The following is a 17,895-nucleotide window of genomic DNA, read 5'->3' as shown; positions in this document are numbered from 1 at the left end:
GATGATGTCTTCAGCTCTGCAGGGAAAAGTCCAACCATTTTTGCTTGCTTTTTACTTCCATTCTTCGTTTTTTTTATTCCAGAGATTCCTTTCTACATTGCTGCTTGAGCTGGTCTCTAGGTGGCAGCCACCTGGATCAACCTTTTCTCAAGCTTTGGAGTGCCATAATGGAACCCAGCTGGACTGGGCATTGTGAGGCTCGTCTGCAAGTGAAATTTAGGCAGCGGGTTCCATTTTGGCACTTACCAGACCCTGTTCTGGCAAAACTTCTTATGTAAACTACTAATCCCCACCCCTTATTTAAGGAAAAAGAGTAAAGGAAGACATGTTAGAGCAGTGATTCTCAACCAGGGTTCTGTGAATCCCTAGGGTTCCTCCAGAGGTTGTAGGGGTTCCTTCAGCATTGGGTCATTTCTGCCTCTCGGATAAGTTCCCACTGACACCATTGATCTTTTCAGCCATCTGTAAGGAGGTAATTCTTCCCAATGACCACAAGTGTAAGGACCATTCTTCCCACTGACCATCACACTAATGTATCATGAGTTGTAGATGTCTAATTTTTAGCAGGGGGTCCCCCCGAGACCGGAGAACTATTTCAAGAGTTCCTCTGTGTTGAAAAGATTGAGAAAGGCTGCATTAGAGTCCCCAGGACAGGAAGTCTTATTTTCAGGATTACAGGTGAAAATAAATTTAACCACTAGGGATCCGCACTATAGCCGAATGACGGCTACAGCACGGACCTCCTTTGCCGGGACGACGTCTATTGACGTCGTCCCGTGCATGAGCGGCCTGCGCGCCCCCTGAGGGGCGCGCGCGGCGCGCTCTGTGATCAGCAAGTCTATGAGACTCACCTGATCACGGATTGAAGCAATGGGTCGATCCCGATCCCTTACCACGTGATCAGCTGTCAGCCAATGACAGCTGATCATGTGATCACAACAGAGCCGGTAATTGGCTATTTTCCTCCTCACACTGACAACGCAAGGAGAAAAAAAAAAGCCGATCACCGGCAGCCGTGAGAGGGACTTCAGTCCCGATCACGGCCAAGCCATCAGTGCCCACCTGCCCCCTGCCAGTGCAACATATATATAGTAAATGTGACACCCATCAGTACCACCCCTTAGTGCCCATAGTGCCACCCATCAGTGCCCATAGTGCCACCTATCAGTGCCCACAGTGCCACCTATCAGTGCCCACAATCTGCCTCAACAACAGTGCTGCACCTCATATGCCACATATCCGTGCCCATCAGTGTCATCTACCAGTGCCCATCGGTGCCCATCAGTGCCGCCCATCAGTGCCCAGCAGTGCCACCTATCAGAGACACCTATCAGTGCCACCTATCAGTGCCCATCAGTCCCATCTATCAGTGGTACCTATCCGTGCCCATCCGTGCCACCCATCCGTGCCACCCATCTGTGCCACCCATCCGTGCCATCTTATCTGTGCCCATCTTTGCCCATCAGTGCCGCCTTATCTGTGCCCATCAGTGCTGCCTTACCTGTGCCTATCAGTACCGCCTTATCTGTGCCTATCGGTGCCACCTTAACCGTGCCTATCAGTGCCCACCAGTGCCGCCTCATCAGCGCATTTCAATGAAGGAGAAAAATGACCTGTTTGCAAAATTTTATAACAAACAATGAAACGTGATTTTATTTTATTTTGCATCTTTTTTTGTTTGTTTAGCAAAAAATAAAACTCCCAGCTGGAATTGAATACCACCAAAAGAAAACTCTATTTGTGGGAAAAAAATGATAAAAATGTCATTTGTGTACAGTGTTGTATGCCCGCGCAATTGTCATTCAAAGTGCATCAGCGCTGAAAGCTGAAAATTGGTCTGGGCAGGAGGGGGGTTTAAGTGCCCAGTAAGCAAGTGGTTAAAAAGCAAGAAGAAGAAATCTAATGCAGCCGCCACATCTATGAGGAAAATTTCAAAAACAAAACAGCAGCTTGCACATAATTGGATGATAGAAATCAGCAGAGCTTCACCACATTTACTAAGCTCTTATGAAAATGAGTTCAGTTGCACTTGTGAAGCGCTCCGTCTATTTGCCTTTTAATAAATCCATGCGCACTATATGTTCTCCTGCAGGTACAAAACCCTCTTCAATCGCCTGAAGAGCTTGAAGACAGAAATCGAACACTTACAGCTTCTCCTGGAAAAGGCGAAGGTCAAACTTCTGAAGGACTTTGAGGAGTGGTGGTCCGAGGAGGCCTCAGACTTGCAGGTAACCTGCAGACATGTTCTGCTTGTATCTTTGCTGCATTGCTGGGCCTTGTTTCTAGCACAGTCACTGCCTTCGGCAAATGTGAGGAATGAGGGTTCAGCTGCCACGATGTCCTTGTATCTATGGCTGGCCACGAAGGTGGGTCTACAAAGCATCATCAGTAACCTATTTTCTTATTCCTGCAGAACAAGACAGAGCTGAACACACCTGCACCTCCTCAGTCACTTTCTTCCAGGTACAAAAATAGAACGTAGAATTGAATTGGCTTCTCGGAGATTCCCTTGTAATGTAATAATAAAGCGGAGAATAGGGGATGGGGAACGTCTACCTGGTTGTTCTTCTTCGATGGTGAAGGATTTAGTGAACATTGGAAGTTGACTTCCAAGAGGAGAAAAGACTATTCATGGTCAGGCCACTGATTGCCGGAGATCACATGGAAATCCCACCATTTGGTCACATGGCCTGGTGAAGAACGAGGAGCTGCTAAAGTCTTCAATGATTCCATTCAAACCTGTGATTCTTTATGAGGAATCTTCCAGTGTTGGAAGGTCTGAACATTGGAGTTAACCATTCAGAATGGCGCACTCAGAACAAATTTGTTATTACAACACAATTTATCTGGACAGGCTGGGCATAAAAACTTTTTATTTCACTAATACATAAGAACAATAAGAACCCTTCTCAAAGAAGATGATATTTGACATTTTAGGTATTTTATTTCATTTGTCAACTCCAAAACAAAGAGGTTAGCTTCTGGTTTAAGGATTGCAAGTGGGACCATGTATATTATTTCTTATTTATACTTGCATCTAGAATTTCTGACTTCTAGACCAGATGTATCCAACTGTCCATCCAGAGCCTCTGGTTCATAGATCATATACATCCTAAATATAGAGCCATTTATCCAACTGTCCATCCAGAGCCTCTGGTTTATAGACCGGATACATCCTAAATATAGAGCTATTTATCCAACTGTCCATCCAGAGCCTCTGGTTCATAGACCGGATACATCCTAAATATAGAGCCATTTATCCAACTGTCCATCCAGAGCCTCTGGTTTATAGACCGGATACATCCTAAATATAGAGCTATTTATCCAACTGTCCATCCAGAGCCTCTGGTTCATAGACCGGATACATCCTAAATATAGAGCCATTTATCCAACTGTCCATCCATAGCCTCTGGTTTATAGACCAGATACATCCTAAATATAGAGCCATTTATCCAACTGTCCATCCAGAGCCTCTGGTTTATAGACCGGATACATCCTAAATATAGAGCCATTTATCCAACTGTCCATCCAGAGCCTCTGGTTTATAGACCGGATACATCCTAAATATAGAGCTATTTATCCAACTGTCCATCCAGAGCCTCTGGTTCATAGATCATATACATCCTAAATATAGAGCCATTTATCCAACTGTCCATCCAGAGCCTCTGGTTCATAGACCGGATACATCCTAAATATAGAGCCATTTATCCAACTGTCCATCCAGAGCCTCTGGTTTATAGACCGGATACATCCTAAATATAGAGCTATTTATCCAACTGTCCATCCAGAGCCTCTGGTTCATAGATCATATACATCCTAAATATAGAGCCATTTATCCAACTGTCCATCCAGAGCCTCTGGTTTATAGACCGGATACGTCCTAAATATAGAGCCATTTATCCAACTGTTTAACCAGAGCCTCTGGTTTATAGACCAGTTACATCCTAAATATAGAACCATTTATCCAACTGTCCAACCAAAGCCTCTGGTTTATAGACCAGATATATCCTAAATATAGAACAGTTTATTCAACTGTCCATCCAGAGCCTCTGGTTTATAGACTGGATACATCCTAAATATAGAACCATTTATCCAACTGTCCATCCAGAGCCTCTGGTTTATAGACTGGATACATCCTAAATATAGAACCATTTATCCAACTGTCCAACCAGAGCCTCTGGTTTATAGATAAGAAACAATACTCTGCAAAAGTCTTAGGCATGTGTGATGCTAATGCTGTAAATGAAGAATGCTTTCAGAAACAGAAATGTTAATAGTTTATTTTCATCAATTAACAAAATGCAAAGTAAATGATCAGAAAGAACACTCCGGACCGAGCTCTCAGCCAATGGCTGATCGGGAGTCGGTCGGATGCTGGTTTTCCAACGCGCTCGTCCAACAAAGGCCGACCAAACAAGCCGGCTTCTGTCAGACCGGCTGCCATACACAGAGGCCGAATGTCTGCCATGTTTTATTGAATCGGCCGATGTCTTTCCTAACATTCGGCCCATGTGTAAGGGGCTTACCCCGTGTATGAGCTCTGTATATACTCACCTGTTTTCAGGCTGCTCTGGTCATGTGATCCCGCTCCCCGGTGTCAGCCACTGTACTGCAGGGGAGAGGATGGACCGCCAAGAACAGATGGGGCATTGAAGCCAATGGGTGGCGTTACTGCTTCAGGTTTTACTAGCCATTGCCGGAGTGCTATCTCCTCTCCCATGCAGCTGCCGATGGCTGACATAGGGGGGGATCACATGACCGGACCAGAGTGGCCTAAAAATAGGTGCATATATACATCTTTCTTACCCAGGTTAGTAAGCATAGGTTGTTAAGATTGGGGGCGGGGGGCAGTTTTAAGAGTAGTTATGGATATCCTGGAATTCCTCTTTAAAGCGGGAGTCCGCCGGGACTCCGCGTTTTTTTTTTTTTTTTTAAAAGCCAGCGGCTACAAATTCTGCAGCTGCTGACTTTTAAAATAATGACACTTACCTGTCCAGCGCGCCCGCGATGTCGGCACCCGAAGCCGATCTCTAGATCGTCTCTCGGGTGCTGCCGCCGCCATCTTGGGTATGGGAATCAGGAAGTGGAGCCTTTCGGCTTCATTTCCCGGTTCCCTACTGCGCATGCGCGAGTCGCGCTGCGCAATAAGGACGGTCCCCGCTGCCTCTGGGATCCGTGTGTTTCCCAGCAGGCAGCCGGGCACTTGCGGAAAGGGGCGTAATCTACGCCCCTTTCCGCAGAGAGCTATCCCGGAAGTGGGTGCAGATACCTGTACTGTACAGGTATCTGCACCCCCCTCCCCCCTGAAAGGTGCCAATTGTGGCGCCGGAGGGGGGGAGGGTTCCGATGAGCGGAAGGTCCACTTTAGGGTGGACCTCCGCTTTAATATCTGTGTAAAGTGATCCACTAAACAGGGTTTGAAGCAACCAACAACCTGCATCCTGTGCGCTCTGTGATTGTTCCTCCTCCACCCCTATAATTGGTGAAGGAATTTTTCCCTGCAGTCTGGAGCTCAGCGGGATTTGTGCACAGAACTCCATGGAACTATTAGGGACTTTTCTATTTCCTGCAATTGCTGAGCAGCTGTATCTGCCAGTATGTATTAAACAAAGCCATAAATCGCTAACTGCCCCCCCCCAGAAAAGAGTGAAGTTCCCCCGCCGGCCTGGTCTGTGTATGATCAGTCCTTTATGGAATATTTTCCAAGTATTAAATCTCCTATTGCAGACCTGACAGCTAATGCCCAGCATTGCAGAGCAGAGAGTTTAATCTTCCTGATAATGTAATCGCCTGTCATAACACGTCACCTGTTCCCGGATTTTCTGCCCTTTCCCTCTAAGTGCCCCCCTCCCCCCCCCCCCGTCCTCGGCGTTCTCCTCCCTCTTCCTACAGACATGAATGGCGGCTCTGGATGGATTAGAAGCCTCTTAGCGCTCGGTGGCACAGATCGGTTACAGAGCAGCTGTGTGGCGGATTGTCCCCCTGCCAGGCTTTACATTGATCTGAAACAACATATGGATGTGAACAGCTGTTCCTTCCCGCTACGGCCTGGAGAAGCCAAGTCATGATTCCTTATGGTGCCAACATTAGATCCGCCACTGCTGTGTGCCCGCGGGCATTGTTACCGGGGTTGCCACCCTTTCTTCAAGTCAAACCCCAACACTTTAGCGGCGCACAGCAATTCTTTTTTTTTGTTATAGTATAAACTATACATATATTTTGCAATTAAATAACATTTCTAATCATGTGAAGTTCATCACAAGAGTCCCCCTTTACATCAGAGTCCACAGAGTTCCCCTTTTACAGGTGAATCCACAGAGTTCCCCTTTTACATCTGAATCCGCAGAGTTCCCCTTTTTACATGGCAATCCGCAGAGTTCCCCTTTTTACATGGGAATCTGCAGAGTTCCCCTTTTTACATGGCAATCCGCAGAGTTCCCCTTTTTACATGGGCATCCGCAGAGTTCCCCTTTTATATCTGAGATTTCCCCTTTAACATGTGAATCCGCAGAGTTCCCCTTTTACAGGTGAATCCGCAGAGTTCCCCTTTTACATCTGAATCCGCAGAGTTCCCCTTTTACATCTGAATCCGCAGAGTTCCCCTTTTTACATGGGAATCCGCAGAGTTCCCCTTTTTACATGGGAATCCGCAGAGTTCCCCTTTTTACATGGGAATCCGCAGAGTTCCCCTTTTTACATGGGCATCCGCAGAGTTCCCCTTTTTACATGGGAATCCGCAGAGTTCCCCTTTTTACATGGGAATCCGCAGAGTTCCCCTTTTTACATGGGAATCCGCAGAGTTCCCCTTTTTACATGGGCATCCGCAGAGTTCCCCTTTTTACATGGGCATCCACAGAGTTCCCCTTTTTACATGGGCATCCGCAGAGTTCCCCTTTTTACATGGGAATCCACAGAGTTCCCCTTTTACAGGTGAATCCGCAGCGTTCCCCTTTTACATGGGCATCCGCAGAGTTCCCCTTTTACATGGGAATCCGCAGAGTTCCCCTTTTTACATGGGAATCCGCAGAGTTCCCCTTTTTACATGGGAATCCACAGAGTTCCCCTTTTACAGGTGAATCCGCAGCGTTCCCCTTTTACATGGGCATCCGCAGAGTTCCCCTTTTACATCTGAGAGTTCCCCTTTTACATGTGAATCCGCAGAGTTCCCCTTTTTACATGGGAATCCGCAGAGTTCCCCTTTTACATCTGAGAGTTCCCCTTTTACATGTGAATCCGCAGAGTTCCCCTTTTGCATGGGAATCCGCAGAGTTCCCCTTTTTACATGGGCATCCGCAGAGTTCCCCTTTTACATGGGAATCCGCAGAGTTCCCCTTTTTACATGGGCATCCGCAGAGTTCCCCTTTTTACATGGGCATCCGCAGAGTTCCTCTTTTTACATGGGCATCCGCAGAGTTCCCCTTTTTACATGGGCATCCGCAGAGTTCCCCTTTTTACATGGGCATCCGCAGAGTTCCCCTTTTTACATGGGCATCCGCAGAGTTCCCCTTTTTACATGGGCATCCGCAGAGTTCCCCTTTTTACATGGGCATCCGCAGAGTTCCCCTTTTTACATGGGCATCCGCAGAGTTCCCCTTTTTACATGGGCATCCGCAGAGTTCCCCTTTTTACATGGGCATCCGCAGAGTTCCCCTTTTTACATGGGCATCCGCAGAGTTCCCCTTTTTACATGGGCATCCGCAGAGTTCCCCTTTTTACATGGGAATCCGCAGAGTTCCCCTTTTACATGGGAATCCGCAGAGTTCCCCTTTTTACATGGGCATCCGCAGAGTTCCCCTTTTTACATGGGAATCCGCAGAGTTCCCCTTTTACATCTGAGAGTTCCCCTTTTACATGGGAATCCGCAGAGTTCCCCTTTTACATCTGAGAGTTCCCCTTTTGCATGGGAATCCGCAGAGTTCCCCTTTTGCATGGGAATCCGCAGAGTTCCCCTTTTGCATGGGAATCCGCAGAGTTCCCCTTTTTACATGGGAATCCGCAGAGTTCCCCTTTTTACATGGGAATCCGCAGAGTTCCCCTTTTACATCTGAGAGTTCCCCTTTTACATGGGAATCCGCAGAGTTCCCCTTTTACATGTGAATCCGCAGAGTTCCCCTTTTGCATGGGAATCCGCAGAGTTCCCCTTTTGCATGGGAATCCGCAGAGTTCCCCTTTTTACATGGGAATCCGCAGAGTTCCCCTTTTACATGGGAATCCGCAGAGTTCCCCTTTTTACATGGGAATCCACAGAGTTCCCCTTTTTACATGGGCATCCGCAGAGTTCCCCTTTTTACATGGGAATCCGCAGAGTTCCCCTTTTTACATGGGAATCCGCAGAGTTCCCCTTTTTACATGGGAATCCGCAGAGTTCCCCTTTTTACATGGGCATCCGCAGAGTTCCCCTTTTACATGGGAATCCGCAGAGTTCCCCTTTTTACATGGGAATCCGCAGAGTTCCCCTTTTTACATGGGCATCCGCAGAGTTCCACTTTTTACATGGGAATCCGCAGAGTTCCCCTTTTTACATGGGCATCCGCAGAGTTCCCCTTTTACATCTGAGAGTTCCCCTTTTACATGGGAATCCGCAGAGTTCCCCTTTTACATGTGAATCCGCAGAGTTCCCCTTTTGCATGGGAATCCGCAGAGTTCCCCTTTTGCATGGGAATCCGCAGAGTTCCCCTTTTGCATGGGAATCCGCAGAGTTCCCCTTTTTACATGGGAATCCGCAGAGTTCCCCTTTTTACATGGGAATCCGCAGAGTTCCCCTTTTACATCTGAGAGTTCCCCTTTTACATGGGAATCCGCAGAGTTCCCCTTTTACATGTGAATCCGCAGAGTTCCCCTTTTGCATGGGAATCCGCAGAGTTCCCCTTTTGCATGGGAATCCGCAGAGTTCCCCTTTTTACATGGGAATCCGCAGAGTTCCCCTTTTACATGGGAATCCGCAGAGTTCCCCTTTTTACATGGGAATCCGCAGAGTTCCCCTTTTTACATGGGCATCCGCAGAGTTCCCCTTTTTACATGGGAATCCGCAGAGTTCCCCTTTTTACATGGGAATCCGCAGAGTTCCCCTTTTTACATGGGAATCCGCAGAGTTCCCCTTTTTACATGGGCATCCGCAGAGTTCCCCTTTTACATGGGAATCCGCAGAGTTCCCCTTTTTACATGGGAATCCGCAGAGTTCCCCTTTTTACATGGGCATCCGCAGAGTTCCACTTTTTACATGGGAATCCGCAGAGTTCCCCTTTTTACATGGGCATCCGCAGAGTTCCCCTTTTACATGGGAATCCACAGAGTTCCCCTTTTACAGGTGAATCCGCAGCGTTCCCCTTTTACATGGGCATCCGCAGAGTTCCCCTTTTACATCTGAGAGTTCCCCTTTTACATGTGAATCCGCAGAGTTCCCCTTTTACATGGGAATCCGCAGAGTTCCCCTTTTACATGGGCTTCCGCAGAGTTCCCCTTTTTACATGGGAATCCGCAGAGTTCCCCTTTTACATCTGAGAGTTCCCCTTTTACATGTGAATCCGCAGAGTTCCCCTTTTGCATGGGAATCCGCAGAGTTCCCCTTTTTACATGGGAATCCGCAGAGTTCCCCTTTTTACATGGGAATCCGCAGAGTTCCACTTTTTACATGGGAATCCGCAGAGTTCCCCTTTTTACATGGGCATCCGCAGAGTTCCCCTTTTACATGGGAATCCACAGAGTTCCCCTTTTACAGGTGAATCCGCAGCGTTCCCCTTTTACATGGGCATCCGCAGAGTTCCCCTTTTACATCTGAGAGTTCCCCTTTTACATGTGAATCCGCAGAGTTCCCCTTTTGCATGGGAATCCGCAGAGTTCCCCTTTTTACATGGGAATCCGCAGAGTTCCCCTTTTTACATGGGCATCCGCAGAGTTCCCCTTTTTACATGGGCATCCGCAGAGTTCCCCTTTTTACATGGGCATCCGCAGAGTTCCCCTTTTTACATGGGCATCCGCAGAGTTCCCCTTTTACATGGGAATCCGCAGAGTTCCCCTTTTTACATGGGCATCCGCAGAGTTCCCCTTTTTACATGGGCATCCGCAGAGTTCCCCTTTTTACATGGGCATCCGCAGAGTTCCCCTTTTTACATGGGCATCCGCAGAGTTCCCCTTTTTACATGGGCATCCGCAGAGTTCCCCTTTTACATGGGAATCCGCAGAGTTCCCCTTTTTACATGGGAATCCGCAGAGTTCCCCTTTTTACATGGGCATCCGCAGAGTTCCCCTTTTTACATGGGAATCCGCAGAGTTCCCCTTTTTACATGGGAATCCGCAGAGTTCCCCTTTTTACATGGGAATCCGCAGAGTTCCCCTTTTTACATGGGCATCCGCAGAGTTCCCCTTTTACATGGGAATCCGCAGAGTTCCCCTTTTTACATGGGAATCCGCAGAGTTCCCCTTTTTACATGGGCATCCGCAGAGTTCCACTTTTTACATGGGAATCCGCAGAGTTCCCCTTTTTACATGGGCATCCGCAGAGTTCCCCTTTTACATGGGAATCCACAGAGTTCCCCTTTTACAGGTGAATCCGCAGCGTTCCCCTTTTACATGGGCATCCGCAGAGTTCCCCTTTTACATCTGAGAGTTCCCCTTTTACATGTGAATCCGCAGAGTTCCCCTTTTACATGGGAATCCGCAGAGTTCCCCTTTTACATGGGCTTCCGCAGAGTTCCCCTTTTTACATGGGAATCCGCAGAGTTCCCCTTTTACATGGGCTTCCGCAGAGTTCCCCTTTTACATGTGAATCCGCAGAGTTCCCCTTTTGCATGGGAATCCGCAGAGTTCCCCTTTTTACATGGGAATCCGCAGAGTTCCCCTTTTTACATGGGAATCCGCAGAGTTCCACTTTTTACATGGGAATCCGCAGAGTTCCCCTTTTTACATGGGCATCCGCAGAGTTCCCCTTTTACATGGGAATCCACAGAGTTCCCCTTTTACAGGTGAATCCGCAGCGTTCCCCTTTTACATGGGAATCCGCAGAGTTCCCCTTTTACATGGGAATCCGCAGAGTTCCCCTTTTTACATGGGCATCCGCAGAGTTCCCCTTTTTACATGGGAATCCGCAGAGTTCCCCTTTTACATGGGAATCCGCAGAGTTCCCCTTTTACATGTGAATCCGCAGAGTTCCCCTTTTGCATGGGAATCCGCAGAGTTCCCCTTTTGCATGGGAATCCGCAGAGTTCCCCTTTTGCATGGGAATCCGCAGAGTTCCCCTTTTACGTCTGAATCTGCAGAGTAGTTCCCTTACACTGTAAGGGGGGACTCTGCAGACTCTGATGTAAGGGAGAACTCTGGGGACTCTAACATAAGGGATGGGAATCCGCAGAGTTCCCCTTTTTACATGGGAATCCGCAGAGTTCCCCTTTTTACATGGGAATCCGCAGAGTTCCCCCTTTTACATCTGAATCCGCAGAGTTCCCCTTTTGCATGTGAATCCGCAGAGTTCCCCTTTTGCATGTGAATCCGCAGAGTTCCCCTTTTACGTCTGAATCTGCAGAGTAGTTCCCTTACACTGTAAGGGGGGACTCTGCAGACGCTGATGTAAGGGAGAACTCTGGGGACTCTAACATAAGGGATGTTCTGAGAATGAGTGTACTCACTCAGAGGCAGGAGAGAGAAGGATGGTGAGCTCACTCACCCCTTGGCAGTCAGCACCTCCCATCCAGATGTATCTGAGGCTGCTGGACTTCAAATTTCCGGCCCCCCCCCTTTTCTTTTCTGAGGCACAGCGCTGGGGATTGGAGTGTGGGGCAGACACAGAGGGGTGGGGGTAGGGGGAAGAGGAGCAGATAAAGCCCTCTCTCCTCTCCTGTCTGTGTGTGGGGGGGGGGGGGTGAATTGTTAGTGGTGGCTTTGGGCAGTGTGAAAGAGAGTGTAGCACACACACTCAGCTTACACAACTGCAGCCATCAACCCCACTGGGAAGCCATAGTCTGGTCTGAACAATGTGTCCGGGTTTCAGGCAGTTTGAAACCTGGACACATGATTCCAAACCCAAAGTAAACTGTCCGGGTGAATCCTGGACAGGTGGCAACCTTAATTGTTACACACCGCTTTCACATTTACTGGCATCCAGACCCGGACTGGGACAAAAAACCCAGACCGAGCAGCCACTTCCTATTTCAGGGAGCGGAGGGGGGGGGGTTTGGACAACCGCAGTTGCAGCCAGCGATGGAACACCCATGGAGCCGGTCTCCGCACTGCCCACCAACTTTGGCCACCCGAAAGACCCCCACTGACCCCTGCCCCCACCTACTGACCTTCCCCCCACTCCAACTACAGCCCCCTCCCACCACTGACAGACCCCCGCCCCCACCTACTGACCTTTCCCCCACTCCAACTACAGCCCCCCCCCACCACTGACAGACCCCCACCTACTGACCTTTCCCCCACTCCAACTACAGCCCCCTCCCACCACTGACAGACCCCCGCCCCCACCTACTGACCTTCCCCCCACTCCAACTACAGCCCCCTCCCACCACTGACAGACCCCCGCCCCCACCTACTGACCTTCCCCCCACTCCAACTACAGCCCCCTCCCACCACTGACAGACCCCCGCCCCCACCTACTGACCTTCCCCCCACTCCAACTACCACCCCCTCCCACCACTGAAAGACCCCCACCCCCACCTACTGACCTTTCCCCCACTCCAACTACCACCCCCTCCCACCTACTGACTTTCCCCCCACTCCAACTACCGCCCCCTCCCACCACTGACAGACCCCCGCCCCCACCTACTGACCTTCCCCCCCACTCCAACTACAGCCCCCTCCCACCTACTGACTTTCCCCCCACTCCAACTACCGCCCCCTCCCACCACTGACAGACCCCCGCCCCCACCTACTGACCTTCCCCCCCACTCCAACTACCACCCCCTCCCACCACTGACAGACCCCGCCTCCACCTACTGACCTTCCCCCCACTCCAACTACAGCCCCCTCCCACCACTGACAGACCCCCGCACCCACCTACTGACCTTCCCCCCACTCCAACTACCGCCCCCTCCCACCACTGACAGACCCCCGCCCCCACCTACTGACCTTCCCCCCACTCCAACTACCGCCCCTTCCCACCACTGACAGACACCCGCCCCCACCTACTGACCTTCCCCCCACTCCAACTACAGCCCCCTCTCACCACTGACAGACCCCATGCCCCACCTACTAACCTTCCCCCCACTCCAACTACAGCCCCCTCCCACCACTGACAGACCCCGCCCCCACCTACTGACCTCCCCCCACTCCAACTACAGCCCCCCCCACCACTGACAGACCCCCGCCCCCACCTACTGACCTTCCCCCCACTCCAACTACAGCCCCCTCCCACCACTGACAGACCCCCGCCCCCACCTACTGACCTTCCCCCCACTCCAACTACAGCCCCCTCCCACCACTGACAGACCCCCGCCCCCACCTACTGACCTTCCCCCCACTCCAACTACAGCCCCCTCCCACCACTGACAGACCCTCGCCCCCACCTACTGACCTTCCCCCCACTCCAACTACCACCCCCTCCCACCACTGACAGACCCCCACCCCCACCTACTGACCTTTCCCCCACTCCAACTACAGCCCCCTCCCACCTACTGACTTTCCCCCCACTCCAACTACCGCCCCCTCCCACCACTGACAGACCCCCGCCCCACCTACTGACCTTCCCCCCCACTCCAACTACCACCCCCTCCCACCACTGACAGACCCTGCCTCCACCTACTGACCTTCCCCCCACTCCAACTACAGCCCCCTCCCACCACTGACAGACCCCCGCACCCACCTACTGACCTTCCCCCCACTCCAACTACCGCCCCCTCCCACCACTGACAGACCCCCGCCCCCACCTACTGACCTTCCCCCCACTCCAACTACAGCCCCCTCTCACCACTGACAGACCCCTGCCCCCACCTACTACCCTTCCCCCCACTCCAACTACAGCCCCCTCCCACCACTGACAGACCCCCGCCCCCACCTACTGACCTCCCCCCACTCCAACTACAGCCCCCCCCACCACTGACAGACCCCCGCCCCCACCTACTGACCTTCCCCCCACTCCAACTACAGCCCCCTCCCACCACTGACAGACCCCCGCCCCCACCTACTGACCTTCCCCCCACTCCAACTACAGCCCCCTCTCACCACTGACAGACCCTCGCCCCCACCTACTGACCTTCCCCCCACTCCAACTACCACCCCCTCCCACCACTGACAGACCCCCACCCCCACCTACTGACCTTTCCCCCACTCCAACTACCACCCCCTCCCACCACTGACAGACCCCCGCCCCCACCTACTGACCTTCCCCCCCACTCCAACTACCACCCCCTCCCACCACTGACAGACCCCGCCTCCACCTACTGACCTTCCCCCACTCCAACTACAGCCCCCTCCCACCACTGACAGACCCCCGCCCCCACCTACTGACCTTCCCCCCACTCCAACTACAGCCCCCTCCCACCACTGACAGACCCCCGCCCCCACCTACTGACCTTCCCCCCACTCCAACTACAACCCCCTCCCACCACTGACAGACCCTCGCCCCCACCTACTGACCTTCCCCCCACTCCAACTACCACCCCCTCCCACCACTGACAGACCCCCGCCCCCACCTACTGACCTTTCCCCCACTCCAACTACAGCCCCCTCCCACCTACTGACTTTCCCCCCACTCCAACTACCGCCCCCTCCCACCACTGACAGACCCCCGCCCCCACCTACTGACCTTCCCCCCCACTCCAACTACCACCCCCTCCCACCACTGACAGACCCCGCCTCCACCTACTGACCTTCCCCCCACTCCAACTACGGCCCCCTCCCACCACTGACAGACCCCCGCACCCACCTACTGACCTCCCCCCCACTCCAACTACCGCCCCCTCCCACCACTGACAGACCCCCGCCCCCACCTACTGACCTTCCCCCCACTCCAACTACCGCCCCTTCCCACCACTGACAGACCCCCGCCCCCACCTACTGACCTTCCCCCCACTCCAACTACCACCCCTTCCCACCACTGACAGACACCCGCCCCCACCTACTGACCTTCCCCCCACTCCAACTACAGCCCCCTCTCACCACTGACAGACCCCTGCCCCCACCTACTACCCTTCCCCCCACTCCAACTACAGCCCCCTCCCACCACTGACAGACCCCCGCCCCCACCTACTGACCTCCCCCCACTCCAACTACAGCCCCCCCCACCACTGACAGACCCCCGCCCCCACCTACTGACCTTCCCCCCACTCCAACTACAGCCCCCTCCCACCACTGACAGACCCCCGCCCCCACCTACTGACCTTCCCCCCACTCCAACTACAGCCCCCTCCCACCACTGACAGACCCTCGCCCCCACCTACTGACCTTCCCCCCACTCCAACTACCACCCCCTCCCACCACTGACAGACCCCCACCCCCACCTACTGACCTTTCCCCCACTCCAACTACCACCCCCTCCCACCACTGACAGACCCCCGCCCCCACCTACTGACCTTCCCCCCCACTCCAACTACCACCCCCTCCCACCACTGACAGACCCCGCCTCCACCTACTGACCTTCCCCCACTCCAACTACAGCCCCCTCCCACCACTGACAGACCCCCGCACCCACCTACTGACCTTCCCCCCACTCCAACTACCGCCCCCTCCCACCACTGACAAACCCCCGCTCCCACCTACTGACTTTCCCCCCATTCCAATTACAGCCCCCTCCCACCTACTGACCTTCCCCCTACTCCAACTACAGCCCCCTCCCGCCACTGACAGACCCCTTCCCCCACCTACTGACCTTCCTCCCACTCCAACTACCGCCCCCTCCCGCCACTGACAGACCCCCGACACCCCACCTACTGACCTTCCCCCCACTCCAACTACAGCCCCCTCCCACCACTGACAGACCCCCTGCCCCCACCTACTGACCTTTCCCCCACTCCAACTACAGCCCCCTCCCACCACTGACAGACCCCCGCCCCCACCTACTGACCTTCCCCTCACTCCAACTACAGCCCCCTCCCACCACTGACAGACCTCCGCCCCCACCTACTGACCTTCCCCCCACTCCAACTACAGCCCCCCCCACCACTGACAGACCCCCGCCCCCACCTACTGACCTCCCCCCACTCGAACTACAGCCCCCTCCCACCACTGACAGACCCCCGCCCCCACCTACTGACCTCCCCCCACTCCAACTACAGCCCCCTCCCACCACTGACAGACCCCCGCCCCCACCTACTGACCTTCCCCCCCTACTCCAACTACCACCCACTCCCACCACTGACAAACCCCCGCCCACACCTACTGACCTCCCCCCACTCCACCTACCGCCCCCCCCCAAAAAAAAAACCCTCCTAGCATAATCCTGCCCCCCTCCCCACCATATCACTGGTGGAGGTAACTACATAAGTGAAGGATCAGCAGAGCTGGGGGTTGCTACTGAACGGGGAATCAGCAGAGCTGGGGGTTACTACTGAATGGGGGATCAGCAGAGCTAAGGGTTGCTACTGAACGGAGGATCAGCAGAACTGGGGGTTACTACTGAACGGGGGATCAGCAGAGCTGGGGGTTACTACTGAATGGGGGATCAGCAGAGCTAGGGGTTGCTACTGAACGGAGGATCAGCAGAACTGGGGGTTACTACTGAATGGGGGATCAGCAGAGCTGGGGGTTACTACTGAATGGGGGATCAGCAGAGCTAGGGGTTGCTACTGAACGGAGGATCAGCAGAGCTGGGGGTTACTACTGAACGGGGGATCAGCAGAGCTGGGGGTTACTACTGAACGGGGGATCAGCAGAGCTGGGGGTTGCTACTGAACGGGGGATTAGCAGAGCTGGGGGTTACTACTGAACGGGGGATCAGCAGAGCTGGGGGTTACTACTGAACGGGGGATCAGCAGAGCTGGGGGTTACTACTGAACGGGGGATCAGCAGAGCTGGGGGTTGCTACTGAAAGGGGGATCAGCAGAGCTGGGCATTGCTACTGAACGGGGGATCAGCAGAGCTGGGGGTTGCTACTGAACGGGGGATCAGCAGAGCTGGGCGTTGCTATTTTCCCTCCTACAACAGCTCTTACCCCCTGCTGCCCACTAAATTCCCCCTTCCAGCACAAATCCACCCCCCCCATCTCCTCACGGTGCCCTCCAAACTCACATGATGCCACAGTGCCCGGGGCACCCATCCCTCCTTCCCACCCATTGTCCCGCCCTTGATGACAAAGTCTCCGCCCCTCGTCATTATATGGAGAACGTACCCCTGACGGGCACTAGAAAGCTCCCCTCCCCCCGCTGCGTCCAAAACTAAAACACAAGTTTGCTTGGAAGCCGAACTCTGCAAATCGGAGGAAATAAAAGCAGTTTTTGTTCGAAACGACCCGATCGTTTTTTGTTTTTTTGGGGTTTCTTTGTCCGCGGCGCTCCATTTTCCATGTCCTGTCATTATGGAGGAAGCGCTCCTCCCCCTCCTCCGCACACACGTGTAGACACGCGGGAGCCGCTCTCGTCACCAACACAGAGACATCTTTATTTCCTCCTTCCCACACGGCGGAGCCCAGCGGAGGGACAGATCATCGGTCTGCTTCTTCCATCTCTGTTCACACCAAAGGCCCCGGGACGGGAGAGGGCGGAGCCTAACACGCCGCAACCCTCAATTCACATAACAGATGTGGAGGAGAAGCGCGTCCCTGGGAATCCCCCAACGCTCTCCGCCGGGGTGTTAATTAGATGACATTTCTGAGCGTTCTTACTCTTTATCCCAATAATCCGCCACATTCCCGGCCGCCATCGCTTCCCTCCGAAGGTAGAAACTTACAAAGCCGGCCGCAGACAGAAGAAATGTTCATTGAAGAACTAATGCTGAAGTTTCATCCCCTCCCCCCCTCCCCCCCCCCAT

The 17,895-nt window shown here is 53.0% G+C and overlaps 1 protein-coding gene across 1 annotated transcript in view; it reads left to right on the top strand.

Moving 5' to 3' along the window:
- KIF6 (kinesin family member 6) overlaps nucleotides 1-17,895 on the top strand; it is a 389,098-nt gene that overhangs the window by 346,627 nt on the left and 24,576 nt on the right. Inside the window, 2 exon segments of the mRNA XM_077485383.1 lie at nucleotides 2,093-2,228; nucleotides 2,414-2,463. Coding sequence (XP_077341509.1) covers nucleotides 2,093-2,228; nucleotides 2,414-2,463 — 186 coding nt within the window.

The sequence above is a fragment of the Lithobates pipiens genome, unplaced genomic scaffold (genome assembly GCF_037356315.1).
Source record: "Lithobates pipiens isolate NorthernLeopardFrog02 unplaced genomic scaffold, aLitPip1_a1.2 Scaffold_18, whole genome shotgun sequence".
Classification (NCBI taxonomy): Eukaryota; Metazoa; Chordata; class Amphibia; order Anura; family Ranidae; genus Lithobates; species Lithobates pipiens.
This window is presented reverse-complemented; position numbering and strand designations above follow the sequence as displayed.